Raw genomic sequence first — 15,463 nt, forward strand, 5'->3', positions numbered from 1 at the left:
TCAGATATCATCAAAAATTGCCTTTCTATTCGAACTTTTTTTTATTCTGACCAGAGGATTTTAAATTAATTTGTATTCGAACTTATTGAACAGTAGAGTGGCAGCCAAATGGGTCATGTCGGGATTCAAAAAACCGACCATATACATTTTGTAGTATGGCCAAAAAAACTGACCTGTGCAAAATTTCAGCTCAATCGGATATGCCTCTGAGCACTCAAAGTTCCGGTTTTCAGAACCTCGCAAATCACAAAAGAAGGACCAAAGGAAATGGGAAAAATTGTAATTTTAATTTTGAAGCCAAATTGCTTAAAAATGCATAAAACGTCGGAATCTGGTGTCATATCAAAAAAAGTTTTTTTGGCAAAATCGACTTCACAATTTCAAAAACTACGCAAGGGGGGACTAAAGGAAATTGGGATCATCGCAATTTTAATTTAATTCCTAATCATTTCTTAAGCGTGGTAGCCAGTATATTTTAAATATGTTTAACATTTTTATTAAATTTAGAACGGTCGATGAAGCTCAAAATATTTAAAAAAAAAACTTCTTGACAATACCAAAAAAAAGATTTGCATGATTTAGAAGTATTTTATTAACAACATTATGATTAATTTCACGGGTAATTTTCGATAGTTTATTCCCAAGTTTTTTGTTCACGGTTGATTTTTTAAACTTTTAGTAAACCACTTAAGAAAATAAATAAAAAATCTTGTTTACGATGATTTTTTTTCGCACAGAGTATGTTAAAAAAAAGCGAGAGTTTCCTCTATAATATAGCCAAAGTTTAGAAATCCTTTTATTTTGTTTGAACATATTTTAAAAACGCTGTGAGGTATACAGTTCGGTAGTATCTTTTGTCAGGATTTACTTCATTAAAATGTGCCATTAAACTTTTAAATATTCAACGAAAACAACGCTGAGAAAAGTTTCGCCCTCCCTGCCTCAAATTTTTCTTCAATATGGAATAAACTTTATCTATCAGTGCCGATACATTTGCATCGGCTCTATTATTTGCTATCCAACTGGGAATCTATGGTCTCTATGGAGCCACCATTTTGAACCGAAACAAAAAATAAACTGATACAAGCAGACGTTCCTAATGTGTTCCTCCTGCTACTGCTAGACGTCCATGAATAATGTGTAGGTTTTAAATGCCAAATGGTTGGATTTATTGATTCCATGTGTAATTTTTGCTTGTTTTTTTTAAATAAAATTATTACTTGTTAATATTTTAAAGTTTATCAGTGATTGAATAATCAAAACTGGTGTTAAAGAAATAGCAATAAACTAGCACAAACAATTCAGCACCGTCCCAATCGGCAAACGTATGGAATCAAAGTTCAGCAACAGCCATCCACCATATTGTTTACGATGCGATGGACGAAGTTTGTTTGCTTCGCTCGGGTCGCCGCAAGCAACATGGATTAACATTGCTACGTAAAATGACAATTTCCAGAGCAAGAGTTTTTCCCCCACACCCACACTGCAAGCAAAATACAAACGCCTTATCGGTTTTCTTCCTTCCTACCCCCACAACAACAAAACCCGTAACGAGTAATGTGTATTTACTTGTAAACCTACAAACGAAGTTTTCTTCTTACTTATCATTTTATCGTCATTCGTAAGCACTACCGGATACACCGAGAGAAGCAGATAAGTGATAAAAAATGAAAGAAAAAAATTACCAACTCCTACCTACTGTAAGCAACTTTAACAGGTGGCGCACTATTTGATCGAGACAAAAATCGGGTTGAAGAAAAAAAAACAAAAAAATTAACGTAAACAGTTATTGATAGGAAAAATCAGAAATGAAATGCCTGAAAGCAACAGAGGGGAGGACAACTGAAATCTGGTTTGAAGATTTAGTTTTTTTTTTTAAATAAGGTTGAGGTTATCTTTATCGATCAGCCAAGTGCAACACAGTTAACTCGCAGCTTCGAATATTTCAAATAAAGAAAGTTAGGGCATTTTTGCAATTACCTGTGTGGACCGACATATTGCTGATATTGGTTATAACTATAGTGCTTTTTTCGGTTTTTTTTTTCGGTTGTTGTATTTCTTTGGAACTTTCTGGGATTCAGAGTGCTCAGCTGCTTATCCTGATCGCCCTCGGGATTCCGAAAGAGTTGAAGAAGAAATCAGAAAACTTCCTTCATAGATGGCCGGTCAGCCGATACGATGCGATGAGGTGGTGGCTAGGTGTTATAGTATACGCTATACGCGGCTCTACGCGCGCACTCTTCCCAGAAACGCTCGAAGCCTGCACAATCTCACAAGTGATTTTGCCTTCGTCTTGGACTTGGTCTTGGTCGGATGCTTTCTTCCTCCTAGGATAAGCACCAGGAACGCGCTGGAATGAGGGCATGCTCTCAATAACTACTACTAGGTATCTTCTAAGTGCTATGTTGTATGTAAGTATCCAGATGGTAAAAGAGAAGCTTTCCCACTACTCGTTCGAAATGGCAAAAGGCAAAAGGCGTGCATCGAAGATGAGAAATCTTGAAAATCTGCACGATTTTTCATCTCATCCCTGCATCCCTCCCAATCCCGAGGCGTTGTTGCGCAGTGTTACCAGCTTTGATATTTAATATTGATTGGATGTTTGTTGATTGAATTTAAATTAAAAAAAAAAGAATGTGTGACATTTTGTTTTAATTTTTTATTTTTGAAAACCATATGTAACAGATTTTAACCCTTTGGAGATTCTTCTCGTTCCCTGTCAAGACTGTAATCTGAGCGAGAAACATAAAATGTAATTTCACCAAACAGAGAATGAATTAATCATAACTGGTCCCTATGGGGAAGTTCTGCAAGTGCTTGAACATTTTCCAAATGGAATAGGCCGTTGATTTATGGGTAATTTAGTTGCCGTACTTTTGAAAACTTTTAAAAATAAATTTAAACAGGTAGATAAAACTGTTTTACCTATGTCAGTTTCTCTTGGTATCACATTGTCAGTTTAGAATCAGAAATAGTTTGGTATCAAATCTTCAGTTTTTCCTTAGTACATATAGCTGAAAAAAACATCTCTCGCTTATGGAGGTTCTTGACTCTCGCTTATAGAGGTTTAGTGCCATAAAAATCCAGGTTTTGATTATACAGGTTCAACTGTATATGAAAACTTTTCAATATTGTTCAGTGTCGATTCTTGAGCAAAGCACAACTTTGAATTTTGGTTAATTACAGATATAGGGTGTCCCATAATGTCTAAGCATGATTTTGATGCAACCTTGCTCATTCCGGATGAAGTTTAAACAGTTGATTTCTGCTGGGTGTTGTTGTTAACAGTCTAAACGTTTAACTCAAAAATCTGTGCAACGTGAGCTCCACTTTTAATAATTTTAGTGAAAATGAGAAGCATTTCTCCGGGAAAGCGCAAAAATATCCTCCAAAAAGTTTTTACTATCCCCAACATTTTGTTGAGTCAGTTGGCGAAAATGGGAGTAGTATACATTGGAGCGGTCTGAGATTCAATTCGGAAGTACAGAGAAGAAAGCAGCTTCATGGATAGAAAAAAATCCTTGCGAAAACCGGGTCCGGTGGACAAAACTTTGGACCGCAAAGTCATGCGTGCTTACACTAGTAAGAAAACAGTGTTAGTTCGGTATGTGGCCAAAAACTTGGCCCTCTCAGCATTATCCATCATACCAAGGCAAGATTGGGTCTGAAGAAATATAAGAAGCCGAAGCCGAGTAAAAAACAAACTGCTTCCGTCAAACCAACAGCCCGTAAATTATTTGATCTAATGCTGTGTGGGAAATCGGTGTGCGTTATCATCGACGACGAAATCTGTTGCATGTTTGATTACAAAACACTTCCACGTGACCAGTGTTATGCTGTACGGGATGGTCAAAGTATTGACGAAACGGAGTCATCAATTTTCCGAAAAATTCGGTAGTGATCCGCAAGCATGATCACCAGGTACTGTTTAGGCCACATTTGGCATCAGTTCACAATTCGAAAGACGCGATGGCTTGATATAAATACAACAATGTTCAGATCGTACCGAAGAAGATTAGTCTGCTAAATTGTCCTCAGGCGAGACTGATTAAACATTTATGGAACCTTACCGAAACCTAATCGAGCAATCATGCTTGTCCAACACCTCGCAAACAGAACAGAGCAGAGAACGAATTACACTTTTATCATTTCGGTTTCCGAGTGCACTGCTCAGCCGATCAACGTTCACTTATCTTTTTGCCGAGTGCGCCCGATTGCGGTTGCTCTGACGGTCGGGTGGACGTCGCTCGCTCTAAAGAAAAGAGAAGGAGCTGGCTAGAAAATTGTGCTCTAGCGACGCTGCTGTGCCGCTCAGTGTATCAAGCCAGACAGATTTCAATGCAGGAATGTTTTCTTAAAAAAAATCCGCTATGCAGTGCGGAACAGTGCATCAGTCGAAGAGGTCCAATGTAGGTTTATGTATAAAATATTTTTGTACGCAGCCGGGCCGGGCACTTCCTGGCAAATTATTTGAAAAACATGGTGAAAACCGGGTAAATAATATTGAAAATTGAAATTTTCCATTCCAAAAACCGAATAATATCCGGCCAAATCTAAGGAAATTCCAGACATTTTACTAGTGAAGAAAAACGACTTACATTTTTTTGTCGCAACACATCAGCAGTGTTACATTTATGTTTAAAGCATACGAAAGAAAGTTTTAGTTTGATTTTTGATGAAACAAACTTTCACAAATCCAATTTTCGACAAACAGTTTTAAACTGAATTCGATTTTCTTGTTTCATTTTCCAAATAATGTGGATAAAACTGGGCAAAATCAAAGTAGTTTTTTCACAATATCCGGGCATCCGCGAATTGCTGTATACTTAGGTTTATGTAGTTTAAATATCGTACGTGGGTAGCATTAATTTACAAAAGCAGCAATACGCAAAGTAACATTTACTAAAATTATCCAAAAATCTTTGTATATTAAACAAACCATGAAAAATACGCAGGAATCTGGGACAAATTTTAATAATAAAACTGCAAAACTTTCACAAATCGTAAAATTTAGGATCTATCTTTCTTTACCGCTATGCTTTTGATATTTTTTGACCGAAGAAAGCTTTCGTAGCTAATCATTGGTCCTGGTGCAGAACATCAATCTAGAGGAACTCGCTCAGGAATGACCACACCCATAGAAGAGGTAACAGAAATCCAATGCCTTTTTAGCAAATCTCTGTGCCGATAATGCTCTGAAATGTGCACTGTGCCGAAGACGGTATGTTTGAAAAACCGTAACTGGCATAAGGACTCGGCTTCCAACCAAAATTATGCATGACCACTACATTCAAGCGAAACAAGAAAAAACATTTTATTGGATTTCGTTCCTATTGGATAATCCATCCCAGAAACAAGAAAATAAAAATAATAACCACAGCGCCGTGGGGGGATTCGAACTCATATCACCATTCAATTCGTCTTGCCAGTCCGTCATCTTAACCAGTGTACTAATGGAGCTTCATGCAAGACGAGGGCTGTTTGTCATAGGCTTTCTGCCACTGATCAATCACAAAAAAACGCACGACGGAGGCTTCCCGGCGTTTGGTCTCCTTTCAAGGTATTCCTTTGTTTTGTGATGGAAACGGGAAAGGGAACGGGAGTGAAGGAACGGGAAACCCATTGAATGAGAACTGTGTTTGCTTACTGCCTGCTATTACATACACACGCTACATATACACAGCTGCTAAAGCCGGGCAGCTTGGCTGGTGGTTGTTTGCCGGTCAATTGAAGGAATGTTTTTGCTGTTGCTTTTGCTACATACACACGCACAGCTTAGCCGCGGTTGTTTGCCGGTAGATTGAATTGAAGCAATGTTTTTTTTGTTGCTTTTACTGCATACACACGCACAGCTCGGCCGTGGTTTGCCGGTGCCGGTAGATTGAATTAGAAGGATATTTTTGTTGTTGCTTTTGCTACATTCACACGCACAGTGCTCGGTTCGCTGGCTGCCTGGTGTTGGCCGGTATTTATTTCTATCCTTCTTCGTCTTGTGATGCGATATGGAGGGACGTGAATTCGTTTTTATTTTGTTTCTTTCAGACATACGCAATTCGGTTAACTTGGGAGGTTAATGCCGGTGGGAGCAAATCGAATCAGCACCGGTCGCGTTATCTTCTTGTACCAATGATGCCTTGTACCAATGATGCCGTCATTGGCACAGTGGCTGAATTGTGGGTGCAGATAGGTGTTTTGGGAAAAGTTGTTAATTCGCATAAATAGATTAAAAAATAGCGCGATAATAACAATAACTTTTTGTAAAGTTTTTTTTTTTAATTTTTTTATCACATTCACAACAGAAAAATCTTTCAAATAAAAGGCCAAATCTTACTACTGTAAGCTTGCTTACGATGATTTCATTTGAAATTCGTCGGTGTCTCTGATGATGATAACGTTAATGATTTTCAAAGTGCACCTGATGATTTTCAAATGAAAATCAAAATTTTCAATTTCAAACGTTTTAAGTGATTTTAAGTGATTTTTTTTAATTCTAGTTTTTTTGTGATTTTAAACTATTTCAAAAAGAAAATAAACCAAAAAATTGAAATTCATTTAATATTTATATTAATTTTTGATTTAAGTAAGAGGTATCGATTTTACAAGCAAAGAAAAATTCTAAAATTTGAAAAAATATGTTTTTTTGTTCATTTTTACAGCTTGAACGTTTTTTATAATTTGTATTTTTATATTTATAATCTACTCATTTGAAGATTTTCAAAGAGGCATGAAAATGAAAGCAATCATTTTCAATCGATTTTTTTTTCTTTCATTTGACTGTTTTGCGGACCGGTCTGAATGTTTTGTTTACTGCCTTTCATAGCAACCTGAAACTTGTAAGTTTCATTTGGCAGCAAAAAAGTTATTCGATTGTGAACCAGTCTAGATTCAAATGATTGAATGAAAATTGCAGACCATGCTCCTTGGATTAAGATTGTAGAACTTTGACATGTTGAGCAAAGTTGTGTGTTTTATTGAGATAAATAACTTTGTAGAAAAAACTTAAGCTCTAAAATGCTAAACAAGAAAGTTATGATTTATATCTTGCTATTGGTAGACCTCTAAACTTTATATTTCATATCAAAATATGCGCTTTTTTATACAAAGCAATATTGTCGAAGACACCAGCATTCTATCTTAACTACCTTTGGCGTTATTAATTTAGTTCCGTTAGATTTATTTTCTGCATTGTAAATTCTGACGCACTTCGAAACATCGATCCAGACGCAACCGATGAAGACAAACCGAGTTTTCTGTAAAGCGTCTCTTTCGCCTGAGTGCGAACGAATATATCTGCACCGGGACGCACTTCATCAGTTTGCTTGCTTCTCTTGCCCACACTTGGGTGGACGCTTGGTCGCTCTGGAGGTAACTGAGCATTTTTTAAAGATTCTCCGTTTGGGAAGAGCACAGCGAAAAACATACACGCTCTTACTCTGAACGGGCAAATCTGAGGAGCGATGCCAAGCATGCGAGCAATCATGTGAAACCTACAGATTGTATCGAAAGCTTCGCAAAAGGCTGGAAAAAAGTTGCCAAAATCATCGCAAATCGGTCTGTAATGAAGATAATGAGCAGCCTTCGATCAAAAATTCGATCACCGCCCTCCCAAGTAACAATTTTAGCTTTATTATGGCCAGCAAATCTTCGTTAGAACTATAGCATTAGTCTTCATAAAAAGCTAATGCGCATACTTTACATCACCAGAACTCTAATAAAGCTAAATCTAGCCTAGAAACATCATCATGACCAATTTTTTAAACCTCGATAAAATCATTATGCTTCAAAATGTTGGTCTAAAAGGTTTTAATATGTTAGCAACTATTGTTTTTTTCGATTCTGTGATTTCTCCGAGCTTTTTTTTATTTTTCCAGCAACCATGAAGGTTGATGAATGATGATTGCATTATTGAAATATGATCTGGTAAAATTAATAGCATGTTTTAACCATATTATGAGCATCTTTTCTAGTGCCGGTAAATATTTTAGGTAACATGTGCATGAAATAGTTTTTAAAATGAATGCGCCTCGTCAAATCTGATGGTCAGTTATGATGCAATTGATGGAAAATAGGCCTGAAAAATATTCAAGGATACTCCATGGCATCATTTTGTGCCCTTGGATTTTACAACCAACATGGCGTTAGTTAATTCGATGCTTAATAGCTTTAATATGGTCAAATAAATAACGAATTGGTTTTATAATGGTTTTATGCCATATAAATAGCTAAAATATGACGTTTCTCTCGCAAGCCAACCAAATACACGCTAAGGATGAGTTCCTTATTTCGGATTTGTTAATCATTAGTAGGGAGAGGCGGGCCAAATGCCCATATTAAGGAAAGTACTCATTTTCTCCCATATTCCAATAGATAGGAGTCGGAAAACTATATGCATATGAGCGGACAACTGTTTTATATACGTTAGAGTCATTTTTCTGTTAAAATCGTTCAGGATTTTGTGAAAATAAGTTTATAATAAAAGTAGTCAAAATAGCCGATTTTCGAAACCGGCGGGCAAAATGCGCATATTTATGTTTTTTCGCCATATTTCATTTACACTTGCAATATTTTCATATTATTTAACTGTAAATGGTAGAAACGAATGTTAAGCATACGTCAAGGCTGAAATTTGGGTGAAATTTTAGAAATCACTAGTTCTTTTCCATGAAACATAGTTAGGGATGCCATATGGCCATATTTCATGGTAATATTATGTTCATATCGTATTTTCATCGGATCAGTATTAAGCTCTTCTTTTTTCACTATAAGATTGTGACTTGAGCGTAGATTTAATGTTTCAATGATAAAAAGTTAAAAAAAAAATACAAGACTAATCTATTTTTTCTTGATATAGGCATTTAACCTGCCTGATATGGGCATTTAAAACCTGTCTCTTATTCCAATATCTGATCATTAACAACTTTGCCAAAAGCTTCAATTTGATGTATTTCCGATTTTCAGATGAATAAGAAAAATATTCATATACATTTTTGTTCACAGATTCTATACGCACGATATAATTAAAATTCAATATATTTTAACAAAACTGATAAAAATCTTGTTCAATTTTTTATTATTTTTTACTTTATATAACAATGAAATTTTTCATGCCATGTGTCAAAAGCGTATTACCCTCAAACTACACTGATTAGATATGTTGAATCTCCAGCCATATCGTCAATTGGCTGTATGCGCATTTTACCCAATATGCGCATTTAGGATTATTTCCCCCTACAGTAAATGAGAACAGACTTTTTAAATGAAAAGGGGTTGGTTGTGAATGACCCGTGGAATACACCATGAGTTGACGTCGAATTTCCTTGTCTGACGTCATCTTGAAATCCGAGATGGCGGCTTCCGCAGAACTTTATATGCTGAAAAGGATAAAAAATTTGCATTAAACCGCTACTATATGGGTATTGGGTGAAAGGGCTCAACTAGAAAAAGTCGAATCATTCCATTCTGACACCATCTTGAACTCCATGGCGTCTGATAGAGAAATTCGACTTCTGCTCGTTTAGCCTTTCACCCAATACCCATATTTTGAGGGGTTTCATGCGATTTTCACACATTTACAGCATTATCAAGTTCAGCGGAAGCTGCCATCTTCTATTTCTAAATGGCGTCAGATAGCGCAATTCTACTCGTTGATCTTTTTTATCGAATACCTATATTGAAAGGGTTTTTAACGATTTTCAGTCATTCACAGTATTTTCAAGTATAGTGGTAGCCGCCATGTTGGAATTCAAGACGACGTCGGATAGCGAAATATGGCTTCTACTCGTTTAGCCCTTTCACCTTATACCCATATTTGAGATTTTTTTAAATTTTAACTCAAAACCAACACACATAACTTGTCAAAAATTTATAAAAATGGGAATTCCAATTCTAATATGTTCAATCAAACCTGAGCGAGTCCTGTTTTGACATCTCGATCGAGAACTGTCACTAAGTTTTATGACGATTTAACAATCAAAACTGAGTGGTGTTATGAAACATGCAAAAGAAAGCTTGGAGCAAACTTCTAAGATTGTGTTTTATTGTATTTCTTACAGAGCACTCATAACTCTTTCAAAACAAATGAAACCGTATGTTTAGTAGAAGCTTTATTAGCGTTTTCAAAGCTAACTGAAAACAAATGGTCGAAACAAGAATAATATTTTTCATGACTACAATGAAACCGTCATAAAACAAGCTGCACTAAAAACTGCCATAATAAAACCATAATAAAACTTCTATATGCTTGTTGGCTCTATCTGTGTTACTTGGGCTTCGATTTACTGAAAATCATAAAGACCATAAAAAAGAAAAAATAATTAAATTTGCTCCTAAATTGTGATTATACTGCTCATTTTAAATCGTGCTTAGACATAATGGGACTCCCTATATCACAGATCACGTAAAACTAAACAATTTGTTCATAAATTATCTCTGAACATGAGTGCCTGGTGGAAATATGAACAGTAACATACAAGAGTTTACTGCAACATACTATTGTATGTTTAAACAGTGCACAAAAATAGTATCTAAATTTAAAAAAAAAATCAAAAACTGTTACTGTCCTTGGATGTCTTTTGAATTCTGGGTGCGAAATTTTTTGTTCCTTGACCCAACCAACCAATGAAAATTAAGTTAGTCTTATCATACTGTCTCTTGAAAAAAATATAAGCTGTGAACCAAATTGTTTCCATACGAGTGTGTTAAAAAAGAATAACGTTCCATTTTCTCATATTTTAACATTTTTTTTCCATTTAATCATTGAAACATGCAGCTTTCTGAAGTGCCTTAAAATATGATGGCTAGCATCTTACAAATGCTAAAACCACCAACCCACAGAACGTGTACTATGTATGCCGTGACCGGGATTCGATCTCACGACCGTTGGCTTAGAAGACTTGAACGCTATCCTCCACGCCATAGGCTGCGGCAAAGGACTCGATTATCAAAACAGGAAGATTATCCGATGATGACACAGCTCTTTCCTAGCAGCGAAATCCCCAATCACAATTGTCGATAATCTAGAACATGACCTTGAATAATTTTCCACATATTTTAACAGTAATCTTCTTCCATTGAACTACAAAAAAAAACTAGGTAGGTAAATGTAATAACAATCCATCAGAAAAATTTACCTCTTGTTTTCTTCACTGGGACCCACACCTGAACGAGTTTGTGACACTCAAGGATAAAAATTTCAAATATCTGGGGTTACATTTAGATGAAACTCTTTCTTGAAATTGCCACATACAAAATTTAGAGAAAAAATGTTTCGCTCTTAGTGGTGTACTTGGAGATTAAGAAACTTTTTACCTCAACATGTTCTGCTGAAATTTCACTATGCTTTAAATTTTTACTTTTTATCTTATAATAGTTTAGGAACGCGCATCCTCAAATCTCCAAAAAATTCAAACCTTACAAAATTGATGTTTAAAAAATATTCAACTATACTCATTTTCTCAACCACATCCCATTATATTTTACCTCTAGCAGCACCTCTATTTCTTTCGAACTTGCAAGTACTTATGCTGTACAGTAAGAAATATAGAAGTCACACGTGAAAATGTACGATGCATGGATTTGGCACTTCTACGTGGGGCTGTTGGCTGGTGTTGGGAAAAATTGATAGAACTTTTGACATTTTGAAAATTTTACCATGCAAAATTTTTTTTTAGATTTTTTCGCGTGGTATTTTTTTACAGCACTGTTTCTATTTCAGCCGTATGTGATAGAAATATTGCTATTTTTGCATCACAGCATGCGAAACTACTACACGTGTTGATAAAAAAACTTGAAGGCCACAGATCTTGAAAATGTTTTTGCATGGCAAAATTTTCAAAATGTGCAAAAAATGACAAAATTTCTACCACTTTTTCCCAACACCAGTGAACTTGCTCTAAGGACTTTTTGTTCGAGTTTGTACATCTGTTCATCTATGCTTAAAGTACTCCTATATGAAACTATTCGGCATCAATTCTTTGCGAGCTGAATAGGAATATGGTCAATTTTTCGTTCCCAACTAAATATGTTCTTTCGTTTTTTGATAGCTCATGTTTCTCTAATTTTTTCCATCACCTACAAAAATGTAATTGTTCATCTTTTTATTTTCCCTTGTACATATAGCTGAAAAAACATCTCTAGCTTATGGAGGTTCTTGACTCTCGCTTATAGAGGTTCAGTGCCATAAAAATTCAGTTTTTGCTTATACAGGTTCAACTGTTTATGAAAAACATGTCAATATTGTTCAGTGTCGATTCTAGAGCTAAGTACTTATGTGAATTTATAGGGTGTCCCATTATGTCTAAGCACGATTTTGATGCAACCCTGCTCATTCCGTATGACGTTTTAACAGTAGATTTCTTCTGGGTGTTTTTGTTCACAGTTGAATTTAAAAATCTGTGCATCGTGAGCTCCACTTTTCATAATTTTGGGGAAAATGAGAAGCATTTCCCCGGAAAAGCGCAATATTAGTTGTCGAAAATGGAAGAAGTATGCATTGGAGCGGTCTGAGATTCTATTCGGAAGTAAAAAGAGGAAAACAGCTTCGTGGACAGATAAAATCCGTGCGGAAACCGGGTCCGGTGAACAAAACTTTGGACCCGGAAAGTCATGCGTCTAAAAAGATAACCTATATCAGGGCCGTAGGAAGAACCGTCTCAATGGTGGGGGGGGGGGGTTTGATGACTGATTTTTACCTCTAATTTTTTTCCTAACAATGCACGAACACAAAAAAAAATAAAACAAATTATGTTTGAAACTATTTGATTATTGATTTTTAAGTACGTTTACATTAAAAGTTTTCGTATTAAATCGTAACTTTAAAAAGGTCGGTCATAAACCTAAAAGATGAGCGAAATTCGCTTTCATCGATGATTATAATCTTTTAATTTATTTCCTAGGAGTCTGATAGATTAAACTCAGTTGATTTGAACATAAAATAAGCTTTTTGAGGAAAGCCTTTCATTTCATAAAAAAAAAGATATTGTTTTCTCAAATTAAACAAGCCCAATCTTTCAAACTATTTTGCAAATTCAAAGATTCTAAGCTTTGATGAAAATAAATCAAAATTTCAAAAAATAGTAGGAGATAAAAATCATCAGATTTTCGGATCAAATTTGCTTGATACAAACTTGAACCAAACAAATGATTTTAATATGAAATTTGGCTTTAAAAACACTGCAATATTAAAACACATTGCGGACCAAATACGAGATATCTCGTTTTTTAACGAAATACGAGATTTCTCGTTTTTTGCTTGAAGCTAGTACGTTCCATTAAAAAGCATAATTCAAATGTTATGAATCTAATTATAAAACCTTAAAAATATTTTTCATAAAGAATCAATTCCATAATGAAAATCCTGTGGTTTTATATTAAAATTTGTGGTTTTATATAAAAATTTGGGTTTATCGGATGAAACAAAAAAAACTTAAATTCTACCTACTTCGAATATGAATATAAAACAAAATTTCTCTTTTTTCGTGTTCTGAAAAATTATAATCAAAATATTGAAAATGCATATGATCTCGAAAAATATTAATCAAATTTGATGTGAAATGCAAAACCAAATCTGAACCAGGATTTCGAAGCAGCTTTTATTTCTAATTTATTATGGTTATTCGAACTGAAAATCCAGTACCCTAAACTGGATACAGAATCCGGAATAAGAAAAAAAGGAATACAATTTTGGTTATGGGAATTATGGAATGCGAACCTTCGGAATAAGTTTTATTTAATTTATAATTTAATATTCAGACTTCAATTTCTATGAACAAATGAAAATTTTTTGTAAAAGTGTAGCAGAATTTTGGACTTGGTATGCGTTTTTGAGGTTTTTGCATTAGTTTTTAGTCAAGATTGTTACTCTTGATTGACCCTACTCTATTATCATAATTTGGTTCTGAATTCCAATTTTGAATGTAGAGTAGAATACCTCGTTTGCTTTTTTGGATCCTCATAGAGGGGGGGCTTAACGATTATGGTCGACACTACTTATCACAAAAAAGTTATCCATATGGGCAACAAAACAGTTGCAAAAGCTGTTTGGTTGATGTTCGACACTTTTTATAAATGAAAAAATTATCTTCGATTTCGCGTTGCATAACAAGATTTATCATTCGAAAAAAACGATACTCGATGCATAAAATTACTGATAGATCTTACTAATGTTGGTATCATATTCAATTGTGCTGAATTTGTAATGATTTATGAGCAGAGAAAAAAAACTGCCTGCAATGCTGATAACACGCTACAGGGAGGGAGGGAAAAGGACACAAATTTCTCTTTTTCTCACGCTTGCACTTTTCGATTGACGTTTTCGGTTCAGCGGAGTTGAACTTCACCTTCAACGACAACGGCGAGGATGACGAGGACGAAGACTGATTGCCAATAGGGAAAGCGCAATATTAAGGAATACACACCTCACTGGGGTTTCCCCCACCAGTTTTTCCCCCAACACCTGCTGCAACTATCACGCAGCACAGTCCCGAAAAATCTTATTCCTTGTTTTCCCTCCGTTTTCTTCTCACGAGCCAGGGTAGTCCAACTAGCAGCAGCAGCAGCAGATCAGGAGGAAAAAACACTTTTCAATAATCCAACTAACTGTACGGCCATAGGGTGCAAACTTTTCTTCCAAACGAAAATGGTCTCCGGAACGCCCGAGCTACGCAATTGGACACACCGAAAATTGGCCAAACAGGAACCGAATCCCGCACAATTTGTCCTTGAAAAGTTACATCACACGTCTTGGAAGGACCAAATCCTGTCCGAAATTCCAATTTTTCACCACGACGCCACCAGATTTCTGTACAGCAGCAGCAGGAAAAATGGTCTTTTTCACCCACCCTCTCTTAGGGCTGGCTACAACAATTACACAGAGAAAAGCACCAGCAGCGAAATGGACGCAGGGACACTTGCACGGTTACAACCACTCTCGGCCGAGGAAAAACTTGGTATGAAAACTTTGCCCGTTGGAGCGGACTTTTTGAGCCCCCGCGGTCGCTCATTTTTAGTATTGGCAGCACCACAACCCAACCAAATCGGGAGGGAGCTTTTGGATCCTATGCTCTGGCTGGAGCCACGCGCCGGTGACGTCGGCAATCATTCGGGAGCTCATTGGAGCAGGGTGGGTTCACTTGGTTGGGAAAGTCTGAGGATTTGCTACGTTTTGAAAGTAAATATGGAAACAAAACAGAAATTACAGAATTGATTATTATCGGATGCATTTTCATTACGTAGTTACTTAACTACAGTGACCGAAACAAGACTAGTACCACTATGTGTTTTGCATGTTAAAATATGAATGATTGAAAATCACCAAAAATTTTTTCTATAATTTGTTTTAAATTATTTCACGAATTAATCAAGCATAAGTTTACTTTTTTGGACGAAGCAATTGGCGTTGAGGACCAAAGATATGAATAAAGAAGTGCGAAATAAGAATAGTACCACTTGTGTTTTTCAACAAAAA

The 15,463-nt window shown here is 35.8% G+C and overlaps 1 protein-coding gene across 3 annotated transcripts in view; it reads right to left on the reverse strand.

Moving 5' to 3' along the window:
- Positions 1-14,957, reverse strand: part of LOC129758533 (small G protein signaling modulator 2-like) — a 72,506-nt gene extending 57,549 nt beyond the window's left edge. Inside the window, exons 1-4 of one of the 3 annotated variants that reach the window (XM_055756052.1) lie at positions 14,619-14,957; positions 14,415-14,539; positions 1,981-2,350; positions 1,696-1,725 (exon numbers count right to left, since the gene is read on the reverse strand). In XM_055756052.1, coding sequence (XP_055612027.1) covers positions 1,696-1,725; positions 1,981-1,996 — 46 coding nt within the window. In that variant the 5' untranslated portion in view covers positions 1,997-2,350; positions 14,415-14,539; positions 14,619-14,957. Of the gene's footprint in view, positions 1-1,601; positions 1,629-1,695; positions 1,726-1,980; positions 2,351-14,414 lie in introns of all 3 variants that reach the window. The other 2 variants (XM_055756053.1, XM_055756054.1) reach the window with 2 other exon arrangements.
- Between the last annotated feature and the right edge of the window lie 506 nt (positions 14,958-15,463).

The sequence above is a fragment of the Uranotaenia lowii genome, chromosome 3, assembly GCF_029784155.1.
Source record: "Uranotaenia lowii strain MFRU-FL chromosome 3, ASM2978415v1, whole genome shotgun sequence".
Classification (NCBI taxonomy): Eukaryota; Metazoa; Arthropoda; class Insecta; order Diptera; family Culicidae; genus Uranotaenia; species Uranotaenia lowii.